Genomic DNA, 25,211 nt, shown 5'->3' with positions numbered 1-25,211 from the left:
TGACTGTGCATGGCCCACTCACAAAGCTGCAGGACAGAGACACACTGTTCCCCGCTAACATCTGTCCTAGTGAGACGGAGGGTGTGTGAGACAGGAACAGTCTGCACAGGTCGAGGATGTGCACTCTAAAGCAGTGACAGAATGTAGATGGTCTTATTTTCATACGTTTTATAGTGATGCTGTTTAGCCCTATTACAGCTCTATTAGCTCGAATACCAGCTTAGCGGTGGGCCGATACTGTCCCATCATTAAGCCTCTTTGACATTTACATTGCAGATGAAGTGTAACAGGGGGCGTAATAAGCGCTATATGCGGAAGGTTGTCACATTTGAAAAGATGGGACCAGAGTTAGCCTTTTTTTCTTCTTTAAATTGAAAAACGGAAATCAAACGCTCATAAAACATGGTGGCATTTTGCTATCTGACAAACTATTTATTTACCAAAACAGCAGAGCTAGCTGGCCCGTACAGTGTGTGTGTGTGTGTGTGTGTGTGTGTGTGTGTGTGTGTGTGTGTGTGTGTGTGTGTGTGTGTGTGTGTGTGTGTGTGTGTGTGTGTGTGTGTGTGTGTGTCAATGTCCCAGTGTGAGTGTATGTATTGCTGTTTGTTTACATGCTGTTCTTCTCATCATTCTGTAGAATCCCACACTGTTGCAGGGTTCAATACAAAACTACAAAGGTTAAGTATCAGCAGCGCTTCATTATGGAAAGAAATGTCAAGGTTTAAGGAACTTTCTAATTTTTTCTTATCTTATTTTTTGAAAAAAATAAACAATTAATCAATTAATAGACAACATGTCAATGGACCAGTTGTCTGGACAACAAACTGTCAAAAACCCAAATAAACATCTATTTTGAAAAGTTGAAAAAAAGAAACTTTATTAACTGAAACAAAAAAAGGTGTTTGCATGTTGACTAGATTGATGCCTTAAAGATGAATCCATTAAAATGTCAGAGTATTCTGTTGATTGACAACTCAGCATAAGCCTTTAGCGATAACCTCTATCCAAAGACAATACTTTGTTTTTTAAATAAATGTTTGATTTCTATTCAAGTAAGCTTGTCCAATATTTGACAGTTAATATTAGAGAACTTTAAAGATGAAAATATGTCTCCCGTGGCTGATCCCGGTTCACAGCATCAGATCACAAATGACCCTCAAGTGTAAAACTTCTATTTTACGAGAAACATTTGGTTAAAGCAGCGGGGAGGAGTGGTAGTGCTGATGCTGGCGGGCCTCTCCAGTCCTCTGAATATAGGCCATGTCATGTAAATGATGAATGCTCAGAGGCTGCTGCTCCACTTCCTGGAGCGAGGAAAGGCACAGAGTATGCAAATGTATTATCCCAGTGTGGAAGCACAACACTGCATGTCAGTTTTAATAACTTGATCCTCAAAATGAAAAAGATTCATGATGTTTGAATAGCCGTGGAGGGTCTACAACTGAGCTGAGGGAGTAGTGACGAAAAAAAATGTGTGTGGCAGGAAAGCAGCCGAAGGTTTTTAGAAAGACAAACAGGTCTCTAAGCTATCAGTGTTTTGTCTGATAATCTACACAGTGCGGGACAAGCTGTTTAAGAGGAACAGAGAGTTTGTCTTTGGCACTGAAGTGGAAATCTGAGAAGTGTAGAGTGATAAGAGCGAGCCTGCTGCTTGACAGAAGCCGCTCAGTGCTTCACCATCAGTCCCGAGGCTGTTATACTTCTGCTGCCTTCGAAGCAAAACTAGCTTCCACGGAGCTATTTCAACAAGCAATCCAAGATATAGTCACAATTTTCCCAGCTGAAGCCTGAATCTCATTTGACAGACGGATGGTTCAGATGCTTTAAGACCCTTATACAAAATATTCACCCTGCAGCATCCAGTTTCAGCCAATCTCTGAGGAGCTATCAATCAGCCCTGCCAAGAGCAAGATGCTAATCTCAGAGAGGGCTATACATCATCTCAACAGGCAACTGATGAAAGAAAAACCCATTACCATAGTAAAAGTTACTTCCTCCAGGCCTGTGAGATCACATACAATCCTAAAACAAGCCACAAGCTACAAGCTACTCCCATGAATCACCAACAACGGTTATAATCATTTCCAAAGATAGGAAACATTAGGAAAATTGCTTTTTAAAGCTACATGCTACATGTGGAAGCTCCATCTGGCTGCCAACTTTTCAGACCTTTTCTAATCGTTATGGTGTAGAGGGAAAAAGTGAAACTAGAATTTCTGTTTGTAAGACATTTAATTAAAAATTCCTGCAAAATTTATCAGAATTTAACTATCCACAATATGTGATTGTGTGTTTTTCACAATGTTTGTAGATAAAATGTAAGAATTATCAACACATAACTCAATAATTTTGTTAAAAAGCTATTTAAGGAACACTATTTCCCAGCATGCCACAGACCATCGTAGGGTTAGGACAATACACCAATAAGACAAAATATCTTTGTTTTGACTCAAATGATACAATTATCAAATTGTTGGGGCTAAATAATGATATAATGTTTTTTTATATAGCGCTCCAAGAAGATTTCCCTGCCAATTTGATTCACCACATCAATACTTTATTACTCCTCACGGTGGCACTTTCGTCACAATTCAGGGTAGCTGACATGAACAGAAGTTAATTGGCCAAAGAAGAAGTTGACAGTAAGATTAAAAAAAAGAAGAAGACAGCGGGATTATGTCAGACAGCTGTGAAAAGAAGTTAAGAGATGAAGTGTGATTATAGATGAAACTGATACCAAATTGCATTGAATAAAATACAGAATTGCTGCACTTGACCTTATTAGGGGCATTTTGTATTCTTCAGTCAATCAGATATTGTGATGTATCATTATAACATTGTCTTGTCATGTATGACTTATTGCAGTGTAGCTGTATCCTGAAATGATTGATATCTTGGGCCATTTATCCTGTACCGCGTGGCATTGCATTTGGTAGTTTAGTAACATATCATGAGGTACCCTGCCATTCCCCCCCCCAAGACCATCACAGGGTATGTGTCATGGCTTGAAAGAAGAGGTTAATGGAGGGGCTGTGTCGAGCTCTGGCATGTTTGCAATAACATTTGAGACAGCAGTTTTGAGATCTGGATTAAGAGCTAGAGAACAAAAGACTTCAGACCTGTTCCAACAGTTATGTTCCTAACGTCTACATAAAAAAACAAACTCTTGATTCAGCCCTTAAAAACTCCCAAGCAGGGACTTCACCCTGAGGTCCCACTGGGTAAACACACCCTGAAATGACCTTTGGACATGTTTGGCTGCCAGCAGATTTTCTCCACAGCCAAATACAAGCTTGTGTCATTTTTAGAAAAAGCCTCTTAGGATTAGTGAAACCTCTAATAGTCAGCATGTTGTTAATATAAAACCATGTTGTATGTGTCAGGCGCATAAATCTTGTGCTTAAACACGGTGAGGTTGCATGCAAGCCTGCAGCGCAGCACGGACATGACACGTATAACAAAGTGATGTTTTCCTGGACTTCATCTTTAAGGCATGGTGCAGGAGGCAATTATTCTTCTGTGGCTGTTGTTTATGAACAGGCATGACGGTTGCCCCTCACCTGCTGCAACACTATCTGACCAAATAGATTGTGTGTCTGCTTCTTTTCCCTAAATCCTCTGACATAAATTGTTGGGTGTTTTCCTCTTTTCGCAAATCCAACTTAACAGACGTTGTCTGCAGACACTTGCAATTCAGTTCCATGAATTTTAAGTACAGCCTTGAGTTAGGACTACATGTTATTAAATCCCCAGATGATTCCCTCTCATCTACATATTGTAGCCTGGATCATCAAAAATAAAAGAAATAACACATTTTAGCATCTGTTTGAGCACTTAGCAAAAAAAAGAGATCTGTTTACATTTAATTTATGCATTTTTTGTACTTTTTTTTTAAAAACCAGTTTCAACCCACATAGGACTTCATAAGGCTTTCAAAACTTTATAAACTGAATATAATTAAGATCAGTTCTCAAGACAACACTATCTTTGCCTCACTCCTAACTAAACAGAAGTAGTGTGTGCCATACCTGTGCAAATTATTTTGTATCCCTCTGCATACATGAAAAGAAAATGAAGACTGAAACGGATATATACCTTTTAAGTAAATTATTAATCAATAAACCTTACTAACGATCCAATTTCTTAAAGTGCCATTCATCAGTTCCACTTGCTTCAGTCAGATATGATGCATTCACTGAGAGCTCAAAAGAGCTGAAACAAGAGCTTTCTGTTCTGGAGAATTGAGCAGCTAGACACATAAAGCAAGATGACATGTGGGAGCAGTGGTTATTGAATGTGTTGTTATTTCCTCATGGCTAATGTGACACTGCTCAGATGAAAAGTCACATAAGTAGACACCAATTAAAACATGTATTATTTTTTTTTTTATGCATCCATTTTGGCTATTAACTGATATAATTCTGTTTCTGTATTCACACATGAATGTTATTGTTCATCAGATGAAAATGACTGTTTATGTGCAGTTATTTGGAGAAAAAAACCAACACATTAATGAAGTCTCCTCATGATGACAACACCTTTATTGTGCAATCAGCAAGAGTGACATTTGAATTAAAGTAGGTTGTGGGCTGCAGACTGTTGTCTTTAAACTTTAGTACCACAGAGCCTTCAATCATGGCTCAGAAGAATATCAAAAGCTTAGCTGTGCCTCAGTCACATAAAAATTCATGCTTTCAGATTCAAAACATACTGAACTCAGTAAAAAAAAGATGAGTTTTCAAGTGTCAAATGACTTGTGTATTTTGGACATAAGGCATTTATAACAACATTTAAACTATCAGAAAGGTTGACTTAAGCTTTTGGTCGTCTAACTCAAAACATGCAAAGAATTTTTGCAGATCAAATGGATGTTTTCACTTGTCTGTCCCTGACCCTTTTCACAAAGAGTCTCAACTGGCTGGCAGCTCACACTTTTTTTTTTTTGTCCATGTTTCTTGAATGATCACTTGCTGTTTTACAGCTGCGATTATTGTTAGTCACAGCGGAAAAGAGCTGCAGCTAAATGCCTAAACTGTAAACATCTGCTGGAGCAGGAAGCTCGTGTTAATGTGCAGACGGAGAGCGATGATGAGTGGAGGAAGCAGGGTGAGGACAGACTATACAGCTGGCTGCTCCCCACTGATTAGCCTGACCCTGGAGCACACTGAATGCGTTATAGGAATAAAAATAAACTCAAAGAAAGCCTGTCCACAGAAAGTAGAACTGGCCATATATCACACTGACAGAATTTAGAAGTTATAGTGTTTAAAATAGCTAATGAGGAAATCAATTATTACAAGGGTCGAACCAGAGCGGCCATGCATAACATTTAAATCACTTTCATTGGGCAATTTTGTATTCTGCACATTACTCCCTAAATCTGATTATTTATTCATCAGGCTTCTTTGTTCTTGCACTCTCATGATCACACAAATGTTTTGCAAAGACCTCAGTTTCTATAATCCCTCTGCCCAAACTTTACTGAGCCTGTGTGAGCTCTCTGAGCATGTATCGACCTATCAGTCATCATCTGTCCCTCAGCTCCCAGACAGTAAGAACTGCAGCGTATTGGGTAAATTGAAAAACCTCTTCTTTTTCATGAAGACAAAACAGACGTGGAGCAGGTAAATATCTTCAGGCTGCTCTTTCTCATTCATGGACAAGCTTGCTCAGTCAGAAAGGGGGGTGAAGTCGGAGTCTGGGGCTGATTGGAAGCTATAAAAGAGGGCTTTTTATCAGAAGAAAATCGAGTTAAACAATCTGCAACAAATCAGCGACACAGGGAATTACAAGAGATTACAGCCCGGTCTGGTCCTGCCCATACCCCTGAGAACAATGGCCTGTAATCTGTCTTAATTCCCCTGCTAATCAAGCGACGCAGGCTCATGGCTGCATCGGTGCATCGACCCTAATATCAAACTGACACAGACAAGAAAAAAGCCAGAAAAATCTGCTCTGCAATCTCACCACATTTTCGAGTTTTGTAAACTTTTATCAAGCTCTGCCATTTCTCACTTCCTCCCCAAACTCTTTTTTTTCACATTCATCGCTTTCTAAGAGGCAATCACCTCCAAGTAAGCTGCAGAAAAAGTATCCAATTTAACAACATTTCGTAGTGCCTGGTCTTTTTCATTTAACAAAATATTTATAGTAGTGTTACTGGTGTGTAGCCTGCTCTCTCTGCTGATCTCCCCAGCATTAGGCTTCACTCTAAGCCGCAAAACTTTAAGGACAGCACTTCCCCTCTTTACATTGATTAAGATGACCACTAAATCTCTCCAGTGAATCCGACCTCTCCATCTCTGGCCTATCAGACCGGTTACTGCTCACACACAACTCCTGTCAGCTGAATGTTGTACAGTAACAACCTGACAGATACTTGTTCAGATGTGGGAATGTTGTACGACAGGTACAATGCATTAATGTGTGATGAATCACAGGGATGGATGGAGTCATGTGTGGGACTTGGTTTATTTCCACAGAAACGGAATTACTCTTCAGAGGAACAAACCTCTTATCAAGTGGCTATTTTTGAAGTTTTACCAAATGCGATGGTGCTGAAGAAGTTGACATGGTGTCTAATGTCTAATTTCACAATTCAAAACAACTACAACAGCACCACGATAAATTACCCGACAGTGATAATGTAGTTCAATTTTATGTATTATAAAAAGACTGGTTTGAAGCCCTCACTAAACTGGTATATGAAACAGTTCCTAACATACATGAACAGAACTGTAACTGCAAACATTATGACGGCGCTGCTATAATAATTAGCATTTGTCCTGTTTACTACAGCATATCCCTCATTGTTATATGCAACTGTCCCCCTTTCAACGGCTCATAACATGTCGTTTTTTTCAATATCTTGAGTATGTCTGCTGTCAATAAAGATGTGACAAAACAACAAACGCATCATGGAGAAAAAAAAAACACAAGAGTCTGAAGTTACATGTTGTTACATCATTACATGTTGCTTTGTGTGGGATAGTTTTGTCATCTTTTTTTATGAATTTAAACATCTTTTTCACTCATTCACTTAAAGCTGAAGAAGAGAACGACTGCACTTTAAAAGGAGAAAAAATATTTTTGGTTGCAAAAACTGAAACTGATTTGAAATGCAAATCATGGTTATGTCATTGGTGATGTGTGTGTCACTTTTTTTGTTTTGGTTTGTATTTTGTTTTGGGTTTGTGTTTGTGGGTTTTTTTTATTTTTTATGTCGGTTGCTTGTTTTTTTGTTGTTATATTCTTCAAATAAATAAAAATAAATGAATGCAAAAAAACAAAAACAAAAAAAAAACAGGAGAAGAAATAGAAACATTTTTCAGTGAAACAAAGTTTAAGTTTTCTCCTGCCGGTACCAGAATTTCTCAGGAAGGATGTTGTTACACATCAGCAAGTGGGAGGAACACGTCAGTGAACAATTGCTTCTTAGAATGCGCAAACGGCACACAGAAAGGCACCCCGCCTGACCGGGGTTTCAAACCAGGTACCTTCTTTCATTGCGGCGGCATCGTTAACCATTGCAGCACTGTGCAGCCTCAGTCTAGAAAATAAAATCTTAAAATAATTTTAGCTGTAAGATCTTCTGCTAGGTTGTTTTAGTACCTCTGGATTTTAGCTGTAAACATCTCCACCTGTATGTTTCCAGCCCTCTATTAAACCGAGCCAGTCTGGCTTTTACTGTGCTTGAAAACATATGGCAATTAACAATTCCTCTTTGCAGAAGGCCTACATGAATACTTCTAATGCATAACAGATGTATAGTCATCTGAATCGCTTCACTTAAGAGCTCACCAAAGTAATCATCTAAACCAGACTAAATGTGCGGTGGGATTGACAGCCCACCAGCTCTACTTTCTCCAATCACTCAGCTCTTCGTCTGCTAATCTAGCGGCAGCCTGCACTGAAGTAAACATGCAGCCTGGTTCTGTGCAGCCTCGAGCATCATCAGTGGGATCAGTAATGAGAGCAGAAGAGGCCACTGCTGCTCTCTGGATGAGGATAATATGCCAGTACTCCTCTAATACAACATGACTGCTCTGTCTTCCCCCATAGCTCCTTTTCCACTTGAATGCTGCCTCTCTGCCACACCACCCTGACTGTCCACCAAGCTGGACCAACCGAACCATTGGGATGGGTGGGTGGTGGGAAATTTGCAGGGTTGGGGCTTGGGAACCAGCCTCCTCCGAAGAATATGATTGTGTCCGAAATCACACACTCATTCCCTACTCAATACTCCCTTCATAGGGAGTTCTCTGAAGTGGACTATAGTGCTCTCATTAGGCAAAATAAGAAAGTAAAACACCACTTTCTGCTCATAAAAATCTTTAAACCACAAAGCAAGATGGTATATACTGCTTTTATTGTGACCATCAGTTGTACACAACTTTTCACAATGCTTTGTGGGATACGATGAGTCCACTACATAAAAGGTATGATCATGCTCACTCAGAATACGGACACAACCATAAAATGGCATGTTCACTATTTAGTGAGTAGTGTGTGATTTCGGACACAGCCTGTGTTACTAATCCCGATCTGTGGCATTAAATGAATTGCATGCTTTCCAAAAAACAAGGAGACGATTACAGAGAGAGCACAGGAGGGAAAATACATTTTAAAAAGGGACAGAGAGAGAGAGAGAGAGGTGGAGCTGCCAGAGGAAAAAGGAGAGCAGGCTGAGATGAGCCACAGGGGTGATGGCAGCCGTGGGTGCCCTTGAAATTGCCTGACTCATTACTGCAGCAGCACGGCCATGCGTGGTGATGGCAGGCTCAAGAGAGAGAGAGAGAGAGAGAGAGAGAGAGAGAGAGAGAGAGAGAGAGCGCTCTGTTTGGCTCTGACAGCAGGAGAGTGAAAGACAGCCCTGCTTTTAAACCATCAGAGAGACACTTCAAAGGCTGGTGCGCTCATTCTGCACTATAGACAAGACATAAAAGAGCGTCACATTTCTTATTAACACAATCAACATGCTATCAGGAAGGGTTATTGAGGGACAGCTCACAGGTGCATCTGCAGACTTTGAGTGACAGGTCTGTGTGGGTGACTCACACCTCAGTAATCATTTCATTCTTCCGCTGTGTGGGTTTCAATTGAACTCAGACCAGTATAGCTGCACTGCTGCCTGCTGCTATATGATTAACAGGATCTACATTATGTGGGACAGAATTAGGTGCCTAAATATGCATGATAACCACGGGCTGCAGTTTTATTTCCCTTCCTCTCTGGTCTTACAGCACGGTCAACTAGAGCGGAAACACGTCCCCAGGGTGCGCAGACAGCAGGAAGAGTCTGCCCGGCCCTGAAACACTCACACACAGCCCGCTGACAGCCCTCATCATCACATTAAGACACAGTGGCTGCTGTCCTATACGCCAGAGTTTACTGCCAACTTTAAACCACAGCGGTGTTTTAATAAGTGCACAGCTTCTTCCCCGCTCCAATCAGAGCTATGGCGATCCAGCCAACCTCTAATTTAAGCTGGCGCCAAGAGCAGCACAGCTGAGGGAGGGGACTGTAATCTCATCACCATTAAACATGTTGCCTAAAATACAGGCATCATTTCACAGAACATAGAGCCCATAGTTTACCAGCTGAGGGATGTGGCTCTGTATTTAAGAATGTCTGGCTTTATAGTTATCAAAAAAATCACAACAAATGAAAAAGATGCTTGACGTGTATTGAAAATCTGGAGGTGTCTGGCGCTGATTGAAGCTCATTTTCATGTTAACGTTAAGAAGTTTGAGATGATTTTGCATGAGGAATACTCGCTGCTCTTGTACCTTACATTTAAATTGTGTAAATAGCTGTGCATAATGATTACTGGAATAAAACGAAAAACATGCATTAGTTCACTGTGAAATCTCTGCTTCCAAATGGCACTGCAGCAGACAAATCCCCCTCCATCCTACCTTAATGTCCTTTATGTTGATGAGGATGCAGTTATGTGTTTGCAGAATGGATGGATGCCAGATGTGTGTGCACCACCCTGCTAAATGTGTTTGTGCATTTCACATTTGGCTGCAGGAGCGTTTTACTTAAGGGGGGAAAAGGATGCAAATCTGCAGGAGGTAAAGCTGTCGACGCAGGAACAGGACTCTGGGCCCGAGGTCAGCACAGTGACATGCCAGGCTAAGGAGATTATACAGCCGGCCGCAGACCGACCACAGGCTGTCCTCATCAGCAGACACCAGCCGGCCACATAAACTGACAACACAGAGCGACAAGACAGGGGTGGTGTGACATAGCAGGAGAGTGATGTTGATCTGAACCCTCTGGGGATAAAGTCTGTGTGAGAATATTTTGAGATTGAAACGTGATGTAACACTGAGTTAAAGCTTGGAAAAGTTTTTACAGTGCAAGAAAATGTAGGGTGTAATTATTCAGAAAGTCTCTTTGAGATTAAGATTTATTTGGCAATTGAGCCCTTACAGTGAAATCATGCAGCAATTTCTGCGTTGACAGACGATGTGTTGTGTTTCTGTATTTTAACTTTAGATTTTTCAATCTGCTGTGATTGCGAAACAAACCGATCATGAGCATGTCGTTGGGTTTAAAGACAGCTGGGCTGACAAAAACAAGGTGATGGAGGGACACAGATGAGATGAGGATGACGTAACCTAAAAAGCAAACACTTCTGGGAGAACAGAGAGAAATAATAAACCATCAGCAAGGTCTTTTTCTTTTGTTTTCACAGAGAATAAAAACATGACTCTGTTCATTTTTTACTTGTGGTCACGCATGTTCTCCACCCCCTCTTGTGAGGAGTTGCTGTTCTAAATAACCACACAAATGATGAGTTATCTCACACTGAGAGGCAGAGGAGAGAGCAATTTATGGAGACACAAAAGTATGCATGGTTTAAGCTAAATCCCAAATTCCAAGTGCCAAAGTGTCAAACAATTCAACACAACAAGGCCAAGCTTTGGCTCTCGACCTACCAAATCCTTTCCCCCCCTCCTTTAGAAACTTGAACACAAAAACTGTGGGGTTCATTTTTTAAAGAGGTCACCAAGCTGGCACGACATGTGCAAAAACACAGGAGCTGATTGCTGCTACGCCTTAACACATCCTCAGCATGTTGCTTTGGCTCTTTAGTTAAGCATTGTTGAGCCTTATGCTAAAAGCAGAGTTTATGGCTGCAGGCAGGATTCTCACACATTTAGCTGTGTGTTTCAGACACAGCTTCAATCTGCTCACTGGCAGGAAAATACACCTTAAGTAACCTTGCAAGTTAGCTAATATGACTGCCCAACCAGATTCAGAGAATATAGTTCACACATTGGTAATCAAATGTACATTGTGATGTAAAAAAGAAGTGTTTGTATGCTAAGGACGAGGCATTAAGAAACAAATCAGCCCACTTGTGGATCTTAAAAGGCCAGTATGCCAAACTCATCATGGGACATGGTTGTTTTCCGAGGGGGCCTCTGTGTACTTGTGCTCTGTTTCTGTATTGTAGATCTGGGAAGCCTCCAAAGCTCCTGGCAGAATTCAAAATGCCAGATCACCGCCTTGAAAAAAGCTCCAAGAAGAGGGACAAGCTGGTCTCCAAGAAAAGAGAAACATCTTGTGTTGGGCCTAATTACTTCTGCTCCAAGATTACACAGTTATGACCTTTCTCAGGCTTCCAGCGCAAAGCGTCATTGGAAATGAAGGAGGACAGCGTTGATGATCACAGCGCCGTTTTAATTCAATTTAATGCAGAACACATAGGGGCACAGCTGTACAACTAGGTTTACGTTTAAGCCATTAACTTAAATCAATGCACTTGTCTTTTATTTTAATTTCTTAATTCCTAATTCTCTCCTCCAACCCATTTCCATGGAGTTAATATTCATTATCCAGTTCCAACTTTCAGGATTTTGATCTATTCAAATAATAAAACTTTAAAGCAATTCATATTAAGCCTAAAAATTACACTCAAATCCATTTTTGTTTGAAGTGAGTATTTGTTTTGCCAAACAGAATCAGAATCAGCATGCATTTATGTGTGTGTATCTGTCAGCCCAGATAAGATAAAAGAAGGCAGCTATTATGTGGAAAACAAGATTAGAAAGCTGAAAAAAACATTAAAGAAATGGAAAACAGTTGGAATTGATGTGCACATAGTTTGCAAAGACACAATTGATGCTGACAGAAAACACCAGTGCAATCAGCAGTTTAGATTAATTCGGTACATCATCTGTCCTGCAACTTAAATATCAGTAAACAAGACGGCTGGAGTAACTATTGCTATAGAAGCAGTCAGTTTGCACATCCTGAATAAAACCTTATATATTTCAGGGTAAGCTGCAGGTGTGAACACAAATTGTTTTTTTTACGCCATTAAATCCATTTTATCCGGACTTCTTCCTGCCAGCTGTCAAGTACATTTTCTGCAAAAAGTCAGGGTGAGCCAGTGTGTGAACACAGCAGGAAATATTGATAACATTTCACTGCTACCGAGTGGGCGGGGTTATGTTGTTTCTATTATGCATCTCCCCCTGTGAGGGACGTGTGTTAATAATAATAATAATAATAATAAAATAGTGTTAATAATAGTTAAAAAATAATAGTGTTAAATCAAATCTCTTGAATATGTCAGGGACAGATTGTCCTGAAATTTTCTGACAATTGTCTGGATGCGTTTGTGAAAGGCGCTTTTGGTTTTAACATTTGTTCTATTATAAGTAATTTTTCACTAAAAACGGTGTAGCTGCGATATTATCCAAACTAGTTGCTATTTTCAGCTTTTAGTAAATTTAGTTTTATGACCTAGAAATCAGAGATCCTGTCAGCTGCTGGTAGATCTACCACCTTAAATATTTAATATAGATGTAACGTAAATATTGTTTGACATTACTAACTTGGACAACAATTTAATTTACAAATACGTGAATTACATCTTTCAGTGTGACCAGCACTAACGGACAGTAGAGCATCTGACTGGCATGTCAGATGACAACAGAGTTTCAGTTTAAATGTCTTCGGTAGTTGATGACATCCTTAGGCAATAATTAAAGATATTTTTACATCATCTTTGCAATACATGCCATTATTAAACACTGGTATTGTTCATGAAGTTAGTCATCCTTTTCTCTACTGGATGGTGTTTATCATTCAGCCTGTGCAGAAATCTGCTCAGAGACTCGAGAGCAGTGAGGGCAAAATAAGCCTGCCAGTGTCAAAGAGAAACTTTAGAGCAGTGTTTTATGTTCAGTGTAATGAATAGTCAAAAGGCTGAGGCCATCTCATTGATACAGTGTCCGCAGAAAGGAAGGACTGGTTAATACAGTAACCCTCAAAATGACAGGGTCTGTGGCATTTTAAAGAGGTAGATATACAGGGAAACAATGTAGAGTAACTTAAAGTTATGAAGGAATAAAACCTTGAAACAAAGGAAAAAGGATTATGTAAGTGTGACATCTAGCATTTCTCCCAGCTGCAGTGGGAGAGTGTAAACCTTTCATAAGCCTTTAGCAAGCTGAGTGTTAACCATCAACACACTAGTCTGTTTCTTTTAAGAGAGTGCAAGATGAAGTCTGCCAAGAAACCTGCAAACAAAATGTTTTCAGGTCGCTTTGAGCAGATCTTCACATCTACACATCAGTTAGAGCAGATGTAAGACATGAGACTGACTACATGAAATTACTTTGGAATGTTTCTTTGCATACCCGGGCAAAGAAGGAACAGGATTAGGAGCTTTGTTTCACAGTTATTGGATTTTGGCTCAGTGGGTATGGAATAATCCAAACAGTGAGAGGAAAGCAAACACTGACTGAAGCCTTCCTGTTAATGTGGAAAATGTGACTCAACGTAAGATCACATCAACATAAGCTTTAAAAGGAAGCAGCAAAAGACCTTGTGAAAAAAAAACCCCATTTGATTTAAACTTGTGTTATTCTCGTTTCAACAAAGACTAGGCTTCCTTTTCTACTGAGACCTACTTCACTTCATTCATCTAAATCAATGCAACACTCAGATACTATTAAATACAGAGCACATCATCAATGTTGCATTTGTCATCATACTTTTCAAGAAATAATTCATGAATTTAAATGTGTGATTTATTATAAGCAATGCAGGCAAAATATATATATATATATATATATATATATATATATATATATATATATATATATATATATATATATATATGACCCTTTAGCTCAAAAGAATGACACCAAACTGAACTCACAGATGAGCCAGGTAATGAGGGCATCAGTGAGGGCAAATTAAATGAGATACATTTTATTCCTCAGTAACTTCTGTACTCATGAGCAAAGTGCTGAATCCCCAAACTGCCTGAGTGGGAGCAGAGGTCTGAGGCTGAACTGTCTGGGCAGCTCCCATGGGGTTGAATGAGTGCAAGTGCCTGAATGTGTAACAGAGTGCTGATGGGTTTTAAGGGAAAGTCAACCTCGCCCTGGCTAATGAGCTGTCAGATTGCGTGTGTGCTATAACTGACCTGTATCTCCTCGTACGCCTCGTCAATAGTGGTTACTTGGTGCTGCTCGTGTAGTGCCGGCTCGTCGCAGAAGAAGCACACCAGACTTTTGTCGGTGAGGCAAAAGAGCTTGACCTTCTCGTGGTCCTTGCAGGGGTAGGAGCTCCTCTGAGCGTTGAGGATGGCGTCCAGAGGGAAGGCCGAGTAGCGCTCCACAATGTTGGACAGCTTGAGACTGGGCGAGAGGAGGGGGTCGGCGAAGGTCCTGCGGCACTCAGGACAGTCCCTCGTTCCGTGAGGCTCCTGTCTGCTCCAGTGCTCGGTGATACACTTTCTGCAGAAGTAGTGCTCGCAGCCAAAGCTGACAGGGTCTTGGTAGATGCTGAGGCAGATGGAACAGAGGAGCTCGTCCTTCAGACAACAAGCCATTTGCAAAGACAGAGACTGAGCGGCATCTAAGAAGGCAATGTAATCTGAAGAGGAGTGTACTTGGTTTAATGTTCAAGTCAGTGGATCACTGCCATGTGGGAGTTGACAATATCTTCAGGAATCGTGTTGTTCACCTTTATTGTCTCTATTGGAATAAAGCAAATGACAAGAATTAGAGACCAGTTATCTTTTATTATGCAGACAGGCATTGTTTAGTGCATTAACGGCAAAGAAATCATTTACAGGGGCAGATTGTTTTGGTTGCACATTGACAAAGCAGACTTCAGTGAAAGACCGTTTCTCATAAATCTTACTTTTTAATTTGATTACTATCTGTAGCGGTGAGAGAGAGGGGGTTGTAAATAAATTGATAAGTACATCAACAGGACATAATTCAGCACGAAAATCAGCCAAGCACATTACAGCTTCAACTTCTTCAATTGTATTGTTCACTTTTTCTCCCTTTTATAATAATATGTCATGAATGTAAGAAAGAACTGCTGGAGAAGAAAATCAGGACATAAGTTATCAATCAAAAAACCTTTCAAACTAACACAACCTGATAATGATACGGGACAGAACTTGTAACAAGTCATAGGTTTCACTTTTAACCTTTCATTTTATTATTTGTTTTTACAGTACAGTTTAATAGATGCCATCTAGTTCCACTTCTGTTAGCTTCCTCTTTACCTGGGAATAAAACTTAATATGTTGATGCTTTAAAGGAAATAATTGCTACATCTCTGTCCCCCTCTCTTAAGGTTGTTGATTTGTTGATTTCCACGGCCAAGTGTCTGCACACACCAACAGGGAAACAAGGAAACACCTGCAGCGGTATTATCTCCGCTGCTGTCTTCCTCCCACCCCGGTGTGAAGAAGAAAAATCCCTTATGAAGAGGGAAGCTACAGGCTGGACTGACGTTCATAATAATTACCACCTCACCACAAGCTGACGAGCAAATATCTTACATGTAGCTTAGCATTCATGCTATTTTACTGACTTGTTCTGGATTTGTAAACATAAGCGAACCAGGTTCACGACACAAGCAGCCACAGCGGGAGGAAGAGAGGGGCATTTAAAAAAAAAAAAAGGGGAGGAAAGCTATATTTTTAAAAAGCTGGATTCTGGATGAATATATGAGGGGTATATGTGTAAAAAGCTGATAGTCCATTAAATAAATAATAAATATGTATAGATAAAAAAAAAAAGCCTAAACTTACCAGCCTGAGCTTAGCGACATCAGCGGCTCCAATGCGAGTGTCTTTCAGGAAGGAGAGCAACACACAGCGGCAACAGACGAAACCATCTGTGTTGAACGATGGGGGGGGAGTTATCAAGCGTAATCCTTACAGGTTAACTTCAGTTTGTGGATAGATACATTTCAAAGGGAAAATGGAGATCAGTTTGATTTAATTTCCGTATTTAAGGGGTTTTGTTTGTGAATTTTGGGCTTAAACGCTAAAGAAAAGAAAAAAGAATTGAAGTTATGTCTCCAACTAATAATGGACTGGCTCAGACGTCTTCTCTCCTCGTTTTACCGGTTCGCATCGCTCATTAGCTGCCTTGATTACAACAAACATATCTGTTAAAGATATATGAACTTAAATGTGACACGTAAACTGATCTTCACTTTACCAAAGCCTGTTTAGTATAGACATTGTCGTCGGGGTGGACTCTTACTGTTCACTGACACGTTTGAAGGAGTCGAACTGGAGGTGCTCAGGCTGTAGTGCGCGCCTTCCACCAGCAGGTGTCAGGAGCGTCCACATGTTGTCACAAGAGTCTATTATTGTCACACACACATGTTGCCTTACACTTTTAGGAGGTCACCAGGCGAATATCTCGCTCTCTTTTGGCTTAATGTGCCTTTTGTGACTCACACTAGCAACATTATGGAAGTACAGGTCAACAGGCCCACAGGTTTGATCTCCCTTTATAACCCCATGTGCTACATTTTTAGTGCAGCTACTTAACTAGCATCAGTATTTCCTTTGCATTTGAAATATAACAGACTTGTACTTTGTTTGACTATTGGTATTTCCATTTAAGCCTCTACCTTGTCATAATTGTAAACATGGAACATTGAAACCAAATTAATAAATACCACAAGAAGTGAAGAGCTCCCTAGTGATACTGCCTACATAGAATTTCATGTGTCTCAGGCCCCTGCAGTGTTTTTTTAAAATTATAAATCAACAACGCAGAGGCCTTTCTGCTGTCTAATTAGTACATTTTATTTTGATAATAAGTACAATTTACTCCAAATACATCTTTACTTTTAATATTAATTATCAATGATGGGACTGCATTAAAGCATTTTGTATTGCTAAAGAAGCTCATTACTTATAGGAAAATAATGTTTATTATAAGTAATTTTACAAGTTCCAAATGAAGTTCATACATTTTACAATGTATATGAGATAAATATATTATGGAAAATGTAGCACCTGGGGCTGTAATTAACCACATCACTGAAGGAAAGACAATTTCACATTTTTATTTACAGTATATGTATTTCTGTACACGTTTTTATACACACTGGAAGTGAATGAATTGGAAATAGGAAACAGAATAAATGTTATCAGTCTTGTTGTCTTCGACAAATGATGCCGTAACCTACAGGTGCGGCTTGAAGTCTTTCAGATTGTTTTCAAAGTTCTCAAATGTCCCTTCATATACTGTGACTTACACTCTCTTGCACTGACATGACTGTTGTTTTTCCAGCCTCTTGCTGTGGGATGTTTAATGACTTCTCTTCTTCTCCAAAGGGGAGTTTACAATCTGGCTGCATCAAGTCTGCGGGCATGACAGACGGTGTCCCAGCAGAGCCATTTCCTATGTTGAAGGTGATGTTCACGTTGACCTGGGGGCTTGTGGTCGCGGTGGGCTGTTGGGAGGCCTGTGCGGCAATGCTGGTCTGTGAAGAGTCCGGATCTGTGTTGGAAAGTAAAGGCAAGGGCTCCGACAGAGCAGAGTGTGGCTCATGGAGACATGTTGTGGACTGCAGAGGCCCGATGGACTCTTCGCTGCTGCACCCGCATGTTCTGGTTAAACTTTCGGTGTTGTTAGTACGCTGACTCTGATCATTGAAGGCTTCCCCTTTCTCCAGCAGAAGCTGTTGTTCTGGTGGAGCTAATGTAAATGAGATCAGCTGGGTTTCCCCAGAAATACTTTCTTTGTTCTGCTGTAGGAAGACACAGAAAGGTTAGGTCTATACTTTACACTAATAACTTCATTTGATTGGTATTAAAAAAAAAAAAGCAAAAGAAGACTTACTTCATCACCAGCCTCACAATTTCCATTTGCGTCTACTTTAGGATAAAAAAGTGCAGCATCTGGGCGAAAAAGCAGAGCGAACATGCAGTGAGGGTGAGTAATGTAGGACACTGCTCCAGATAATGACCATAATTAGTCAACATTATTATTGTTCTTATTTTCAACTCGAGGATTCAAAGAATCTAGATACAATCAGAGTTTTACGACAAAACAGCGACATGATTAATTCTCTTTTTTTGCAGGGAGGTTACCTTTCTTACAGACTGTTTTCCAAAGGCACACCAGCATTATGACGATGAAAAGAAGTATCAATCCAGTGACAGTAGCAATGACTGCAGCTAACAGAGAGGTAAACAGAAACACAGAACAGAAGAAGAAAGAGGGGGATTTTAAATGCTAATACACCTCACACTTTTCTTATCATGACTTCTTCAAAAAATCCGTCTCCCTACCCAGTTTACTCTCACTCTCTGCGGGTAAATGTGTGCTTCGTGGGGGGCTTTTTGTTGAGTGATTGAAAACTGTCTCTGGTAACGTCAGGTTGATAGATGGTGTGGCGTCAGTTGGCCCACCTGGAGCCTTGGAGTCTGAGGTTGCTGCGATGTTGCTCATCGTGCTCATCGTGCTCATCGTGCTCGTCATTCTTGCACTTGTCAACACAACTTCTAAGTGAATGTCTTTCGGTGAGCTTTGAGGCCCTGTGAGCTCCGGTTCACACACAGTGTTTGAGGTAGCGTTGCCTTTTCTAACAACAGCCCTCCCATGACAGCTGTATAGACACAGAGAAAGAAGGATTAAAAAAAAAAAAAAAACAAGCTCCAAACATCTGTTTACAGATGTGACTATCCTTCACTCACTTTGTATGAGGCAGACATGGGTCGGTGGAGGAGTCTGTATCAGAAAACGTCCCATTTGGGCAGCGTTTACACCTCACATTTGTGTCAGCCGTCCCTGAAAATATCATGTTGTTGTTTTAGAACATTTTACTATCAGTCATTAAATGTAACTAAGTTAACACTTATAAACTTTATAACACACACTAGAGTTAACAACTGTGGATAAGGCGTAAACTTTTACGATGGTTTAATGCATTTGGTTTGATCAATTAGTTCAATTTAAAAGATGATTTAAAAACTTAGACAGATTGATTGTCGATAGGAAACTCGTGAATTCACATGTGCAACATTGAAAACTTGAATTCTCACTTTTCAAAAAATTATGTAAGAATGACATAAATGGTAACTACGGACGCAAAAAAAACTGCTGTTATTGCGGTTACTTTTTTTTAGATTATCTCAAGGTCATAGGTTAATTACTTTAAAACCAAGAAAAACAACAAATCGTTTGTGATGCATTGATGACTTCTTGAAAATTAAAACAATTAATTTGGCTGAATATGTCAAATCGAAGAGTACACAGTATTGATCAATGCAGAAGATTGTCCTTTAAACTTGAAATATGACAGTGAAATAAATGTATTGATTGATTTATTGATTGATGAATTTATAGGAATTTATTGTCATAAGTCTGAAATCTTTCTGGCATCACAGCGGCTCCATTCGCAACATAAAAATTAAAGACAAGAGACAAAGATACAAACATTTAACTAATCTTTAAAATATCAAACTAACATTCAGAGGCCTTCAACATGCTTTATCTGGAATTCAGCTCCGTAATTCATTTTTAGGATTGACTGTTGTACAAAAGAGTCTTTTAGTCTGACCTTATTAAAACCGGGGATCCTATATCTGAGGTTTGATGTTCAGTGTTTCCCCTAGGTTTAAAGCGTTGGGGGGGTGGGGACAAGCCGACATGCCGACACGGTGACACGACGACACAAACACTTGAAGGAATCTTGGTGTTCATGCGTTACTTTTAATGCCCCCCCCCCCATATACCAAATAATCATCTTTGAGGTCTGTAATGTTAATTGCAGTCTCTAAGCTCAAGAAAACAAAACTTGTTTTACAGTAATACACTTTTTTATCATCTCTATAAATTAGTCATTTGATTTCTCAGAGAAGCAAGAGGAATTGGCCCTTAAGTTATATTCAACTGTTGTCATCTCCAGATTGAAAAAAAAGCTTGTCAGCCAAGATGAAACCCAGTTGTTCATCTGTAAAATCAAATAAACATTAAAAAATGGACAAAAGCTTCATACCTGGCTCAGACACTCCATAACCAGCCTTGCATCGACTGTAAAAGCTACACTCGTCACAGTATGGGTCTTCAAATCCCAGGGTGCAGTACTTCCCGGGTTGGCACTGACACTTTGAATTTACAGTTGCTGTGCAGTTCACGGCATACTGCAGACCTTTATCTGTTTTTGGTTGGGGGGGGGATGTTTTGCTTACAAGGCGAGTTTGTTTAGAAAATGAAACAAAGCAATATACTGATAAGTAATTGAAAAACAATATGTTTTTTTACAGACATTTGAAGGGCGGCTTCTTACCTTCTCTGCACCTTTTGCAGCTTCTGCAGTTTGGAGAGTAGTTTCTGCCCTCCATGTACTGGGCTGTTGGACATGGTTCACACACAGTGTCAGTAGTTTCAGAACATTCGTGTTTCCGTCGCTGTCCTGTTTTTAAATACGATGAAATCCCCATGTATCCATAGGTTAGTCACTTTAAATACAACATGTTTATTATATCAGCATACAGGCAAGTAAACAACTTGATTTCCACTAACAGACAAAAATGTGAAGAAAAATGTCACAGTATTGCTCACACATTTTACTTGATATGATACTTATATGGTAACAAGGCCGCCCACAACGGGGGATGAAGGGGAAAGTTTTCGTGGGCCCAGTCACATGTGGAGAGCCCATGGAGGTTAGCAATGAAAAACATTATCCATCCTAATTTAAAGCAACAATGAGCACATTTTATTTTACACCTAAATACTCAGCATTGCCTCTTACAGCAACAAAAAAAAAACTAATTCTATGTATTGGTACTTCAGAAAGATATAACCTGTTTCAACATATAATCCCCCTCTTCCTAAAATGTTGAGACTTTTTTTTGTAATGTTACCATCATAAGCGGGTCCAGTAAGCTTAACAGTTTTTCCACTTATGATGTAATCAGTATAGCCTTTCCAGGACCTGCACAAAGTTAGGATACCAGGGGACGAGGGCATTTGAACCCAACAAGAACTTCTTAACAAGCTTGTTTCAGTCAGCTAAAAAACACTAATGCTAGCCAGGAAGCTACCGCTAACAGTGCTGATCGAATGTGCATATGTTGATTTATATCATATACTGGGAGGGCACATTCACTGGACCAGCCATTTCTGCGGGCCGGCATGTATGATAATATAATAAATGTATGGGTACAATGATCAGGGGGATATATGTATTACAATACAATGTGATACTGTAAGTATTGATATCTTTATACATGTGTAGTCAACTGTCTATTATAAAGAAATAAATGCTGGGTGCATTAAACCTGAGTGAAGAGTGGATCACGCTCATGTAATCTGTAATTAACTAGCTCTGCCTTACAAAAAAAGAACAATTTCTTCATGTTTCACAAGATCAGAAGCTACGGAAGTTGCCTACTGAGTCAGCAGGAACATAAAAATGTCAGCCAGAGTTTTTCCTTGAACAAAATCTTAAAGCAAACATTCATTTTATTTAGCTTGCTAACTGCAACTGATAATCTGCTCAGGAAAATTGAGTTTAAAAGACAAAATCATCGGTAGATCAAGGACTCATTTTTTTTTTTTAATCTTATCTGCTACAATATCTGCTGTGCAAGAAAGAACAGAGTTTGACCAACCTAGCAAAAGTAGCTACAGGGGGCAGGGAGAAGTAAATTGGAAGTTGTGACCACAAAAAAAAATCATTGTGACATTTATCAGTTTAAAAATAAACTTGTCAGTGGAGATGTATTACAAATACAGTAGATTTACTTAGGCACTGTATTTAAGTTTTATTTGATTATTCCATTTTAACAAATAGCTTTTGCAGTATGATCTATATAAATGACTTTTCTTCTGCAACATTAGTAATTCAAACACGCACACACAACACATCACTAGTTATTATCCAAAGACGTGATGTACTCCATTCACAAATGAGTGATTCAGTCACAGGGATCACCCTTGTTGACTGTGGTACTGCTGGTTTTGTTTAAGATGTGAGCACTTTTGCAAACAGTGGTGCTCTTCAGTGAGCTTAGACTAAGAATAGACTGTGGCTTTGGCTGACACATCTATTTCAGCATATCCATAACGCAGTCTTGCATGAATATATTGCTTACATAGACATATTGTATAAAGAAACCTAATGTCAGCTGGTGTATTGTCCTAGCTGATAGAGCAGAAGAGATCTAGTCGTGATAAATGATAATCATCAACTACAGTAGGTGTAATGTATTCATCATCACACCTTCACGCCCAAGCTTTTACCAACATTTTCACAACTTGTGTCATCAGCTGACTTCTACTTCTAATTCAGTACTGAGACAGTTTTGTCTTTGAGTATAGAATGAATCATAGTATAGATATGGCTCTCTGCACCTACCAGGCGGGCACCTCTTGCAGCACAGGTTAGAAATTTCTGACAGGTATTTTCCTGTTGGGTCCTCACACTTTCCAGCTGAGTCTGGCGGATAGGCCTTAGAGCAGACCTGTTGAAAAGAGGGAGATGAAACTTTGAGCGGGTTCTCTTTGGCAAATGACGAAGATAGAAAACATATACAGGTATTTATTAATCCCCTGATTCACGTTAGCTGAATAGACTTTGTTTGGGGATTGAGCTTCAAGAAAATTAAGTTGTTTTGAAATGACTTAAGTGGGAGTTTGCTGCCAGCTTCTATGTCAGACCAACACTTTAACTTGTCATTTACCTTCTAAAGATAACAAAAGGTTGTCATTTTATAATACATGTTTTCATAGGATGACACAGCCTTACCCCTTTAAATTAGATTTTAAAGTTGAACCAGACCAACCACAACTGCACCCATCTTTTCCTTTCAAGTAATGCTGCAGGACTGAGCTGAGACCTTCTCAACAGGCAGCCTTTGAGTTTCAAGAGGTGGATTTCACCCTTACAGTATCTCGCCTCTCTGTGAAGCTCTTTTTTTTTTATTTAAGTCTTCAGGCTGTGGGTTCTGCATAAGTGCATCATGCAGGTGCAACCCTTCCCTCACAAACACCAGAATATTGTGTGTTGTTGTGAAACAGTGCATGGATGACGACACACCTGTCCTGTGCAAAAAAAAGTTACTTGCTGTAATTGCCATCCAATTACAAGCAAAACTTAAAATATGCTGACAGCAGTGTATTTCTCGTCTAACAGGAAGTAGAGGCGTTAAGCTAGCAGAACCTCGGTTATGAGGTACAGGCTTGCTTTGTGGTGTGGCAACAGGTGATGTGAAGATGTCAAGTTGAACCTCTGTGAAGCTTTTAAAACTTACTCACCTTCTTTAGCAGAAATACAAAATGAAACTGGAAGACAGTAGAAAGTGTTTTTGTGCATTATTTCTAAACCGAGAGTCTGAACAATGAGACATTCATTCTGAAACTGCATCAGAAATCAACCAAGTGAAACCAAATATTCATAAGATTCACCTCAGCACAAAGATGTGTTAGATCTATACAGTAAGACTTAACCATAACCAAGCTCAGGGCATTATCAAAACTGGATTTGATGCAGAGAAATCAGTTAAAAAATAAAAAAACAATGGTCTCAGTTTTTCTACTCAGACAGGTGGCAGAGTTTCCCTAATAGAAACATGTTTAAAAGATTCACTTTTGAGAGTAAATATACATAATGGTTTAAAAAGGCTCTTGCTTGTAAACTTTAAAGCTAAACTTTCTTTTCCCTTTGTGTTTAAGCAGTTTTACAGTCATCGGATGAAACCAGCCACTGCCTGATATCCAAGCAGACCCTGATAACACCGCAAATATGCACGACAGGCTGACAGACGGACACAAAACATACCATAGTAGTTCGGACGTTCAGCAGAACCAGCAGCACAAGTATGTCCTTCATTGCGTCTTTAAACTGAGGATACAGGCACCAGCATGTGTGCAGCACTGATCATTTTTTTAAAAGGCGGTCCGGCGGTGTGTGAAAACAGGAGCGATTTCCTTGAACTCAGTCGAGTGTTAGTTTGGAGGAAGGAAACCACGGGCAGGCATAAGACACATTCTCAGCTCTGATGTGAAAAAAAATACCCCGTGAGGTTAGAGTGAGTTGAGGCCAGGTCTTGAATCATTTGAGGTTTTTTTTTTTTTTTCGTGTGATCGAAAACAAAAGGTGATACAATGTTATTTCCCTGTTTGAATACTTACACAATAACCCTTTTTATCAATCATCATTAATGTAGCAACTTGATTAAAGATGTCACAGTGAATAAGTAATAGTATGTCCCCTGTGCTAAGTCAATCTGGAACTTTAGGATATTCTTTAAATCCAAAGCCAAACACTTGACCCCAATACTAAAATGTAATAGATGAAACCCTTGAAAGACAGGTAAATATCGGCCTTATACCTTTGTTATTTGACTCAAAGTAAGTAAATCTGCACAGCTCCCTTTGTGAGTGGTTGATGCCATTCGTAATGTTAAGTCACCAGAATTTTATAGCAAAAAAAAAAGTCCATAAGAAAACAGGAAGTGAACTCATTCAATTTCTATTCCTGTTTTTACACAGAAAAAATCCAATTGCAGTTCAGTCTCACAAAGGGCATCAATCTTGCCAACTGCTTCAGTATCGGCACAACCTGAGTCAGGATTAAAAACGTTTACAAAAAGTCCTTCCTTTCTTAAAGAGAAACTGCTTGATTTATGTTCTGCCTGATCTGCGTTTCTGTCCCTCTGTGCTGTGGCAGGATACTGTAGCGGATCGTTAGATAGATAAAGGTATTGTTGCTCCACATTCCTGACCCACAGGCCAAGGTTTGGCTTTCTGTTACTGTTAGTAGTGTGGATGAATATGAAGAACACATACACATATACTCATACATGCTGTGGAAAAGAATTTCCCCTTGGGGACATTAAAGTCTACACGAGGGTTGGCCTCTGTTAGTGTTAGATGAATGTATTTTAGCAAAGCGTTCAC

The 25,211-nt window shown here is 39.7% G+C and overlaps 2 protein-coding genes across 7 annotated transcripts in view; both read right to left on the bottom strand.

Moving 5' to 3' along the window:
* The window catches only part of trim62.1 (tripartite motif containing 62, tandem duplicate 1), a 34,593-nt gene extending 18,428 nt beyond the window's left edge, over positions 1-16,165 (bottom strand). The window contains exons 1-2 of the mRNA XM_020629035.3: positions 16,085-16,165; positions 14,456-15,008 (exon numbers count right to left, since the gene is read on the bottom strand). Of these exons, the coding sequence (XP_020484691.1) occupies positions 14,456-14,863 (408 nt within the window). The 5' untranslated portion in view covers positions 14,864-15,008; positions 16,085-16,165. The remainder of the gene's footprint in view (positions 1-14,455; positions 15,009-16,084) is intronic.
* Positions 16,166-17,345: 1,180 nt separating this feature from the next.
* Positions 17,346-24,320, bottom strand: tnfrsf1b (tumor necrosis factor receptor superfamily, member 1B). 6 transcript variants are annotated; one of them, XM_020628943.3, is made up of 9 exons: positions 24,091-24,320; positions 22,669-22,774; positions 20,593-20,655; positions 20,302-20,460; positions 18,998-19,091; positions 18,593-18,909; positions 18,392-18,478; positions 18,141-18,199; positions 17,346-18,048 (listed from the first exon to the last, which is right to left on the bottom strand). In XM_020628943.3, exons 1-9 carry the CDS (start codon positions 24,139-24,141, stop codon positions 17,536-17,538), a joined length of 1,449 nt encoding a protein of 482 aa, XP_020484599.1. In that variant the 5' UTR covers positions 24,142-24,320; the 3' UTR covers positions 17,346-17,535. The 6 variants fall into 6 exon arrangements, with proteins under 6 accessions (XP_020484599.1, XP_020484598.1, XP_065810797.1 ...); XM_020628942.3 differs by having other exon boundaries at positions 20,593-20,718; positions 24,091-24,319; XM_065954725.1 differs by lacking the exon at positions 24,091-24,320 and adding an exon at positions 23,059-23,096.
* Positions 24,321-25,211: the final 891 nt, after the last annotated feature.

This window comes from Labrus bergylta, chromosome 5 (assembly GCF_963930695.1).
Source record: "Labrus bergylta chromosome 5, fLabBer1.1, whole genome shotgun sequence".
NCBI lineage: Eukaryota > Metazoa > Chordata > Actinopteri > Labriformes > Labridae > Labrus > Labrus bergylta.
Note: the sequence above shows the minus strand (reverse complement) of the source record. Positions and strands in the feature narration are given on the sequence as shown.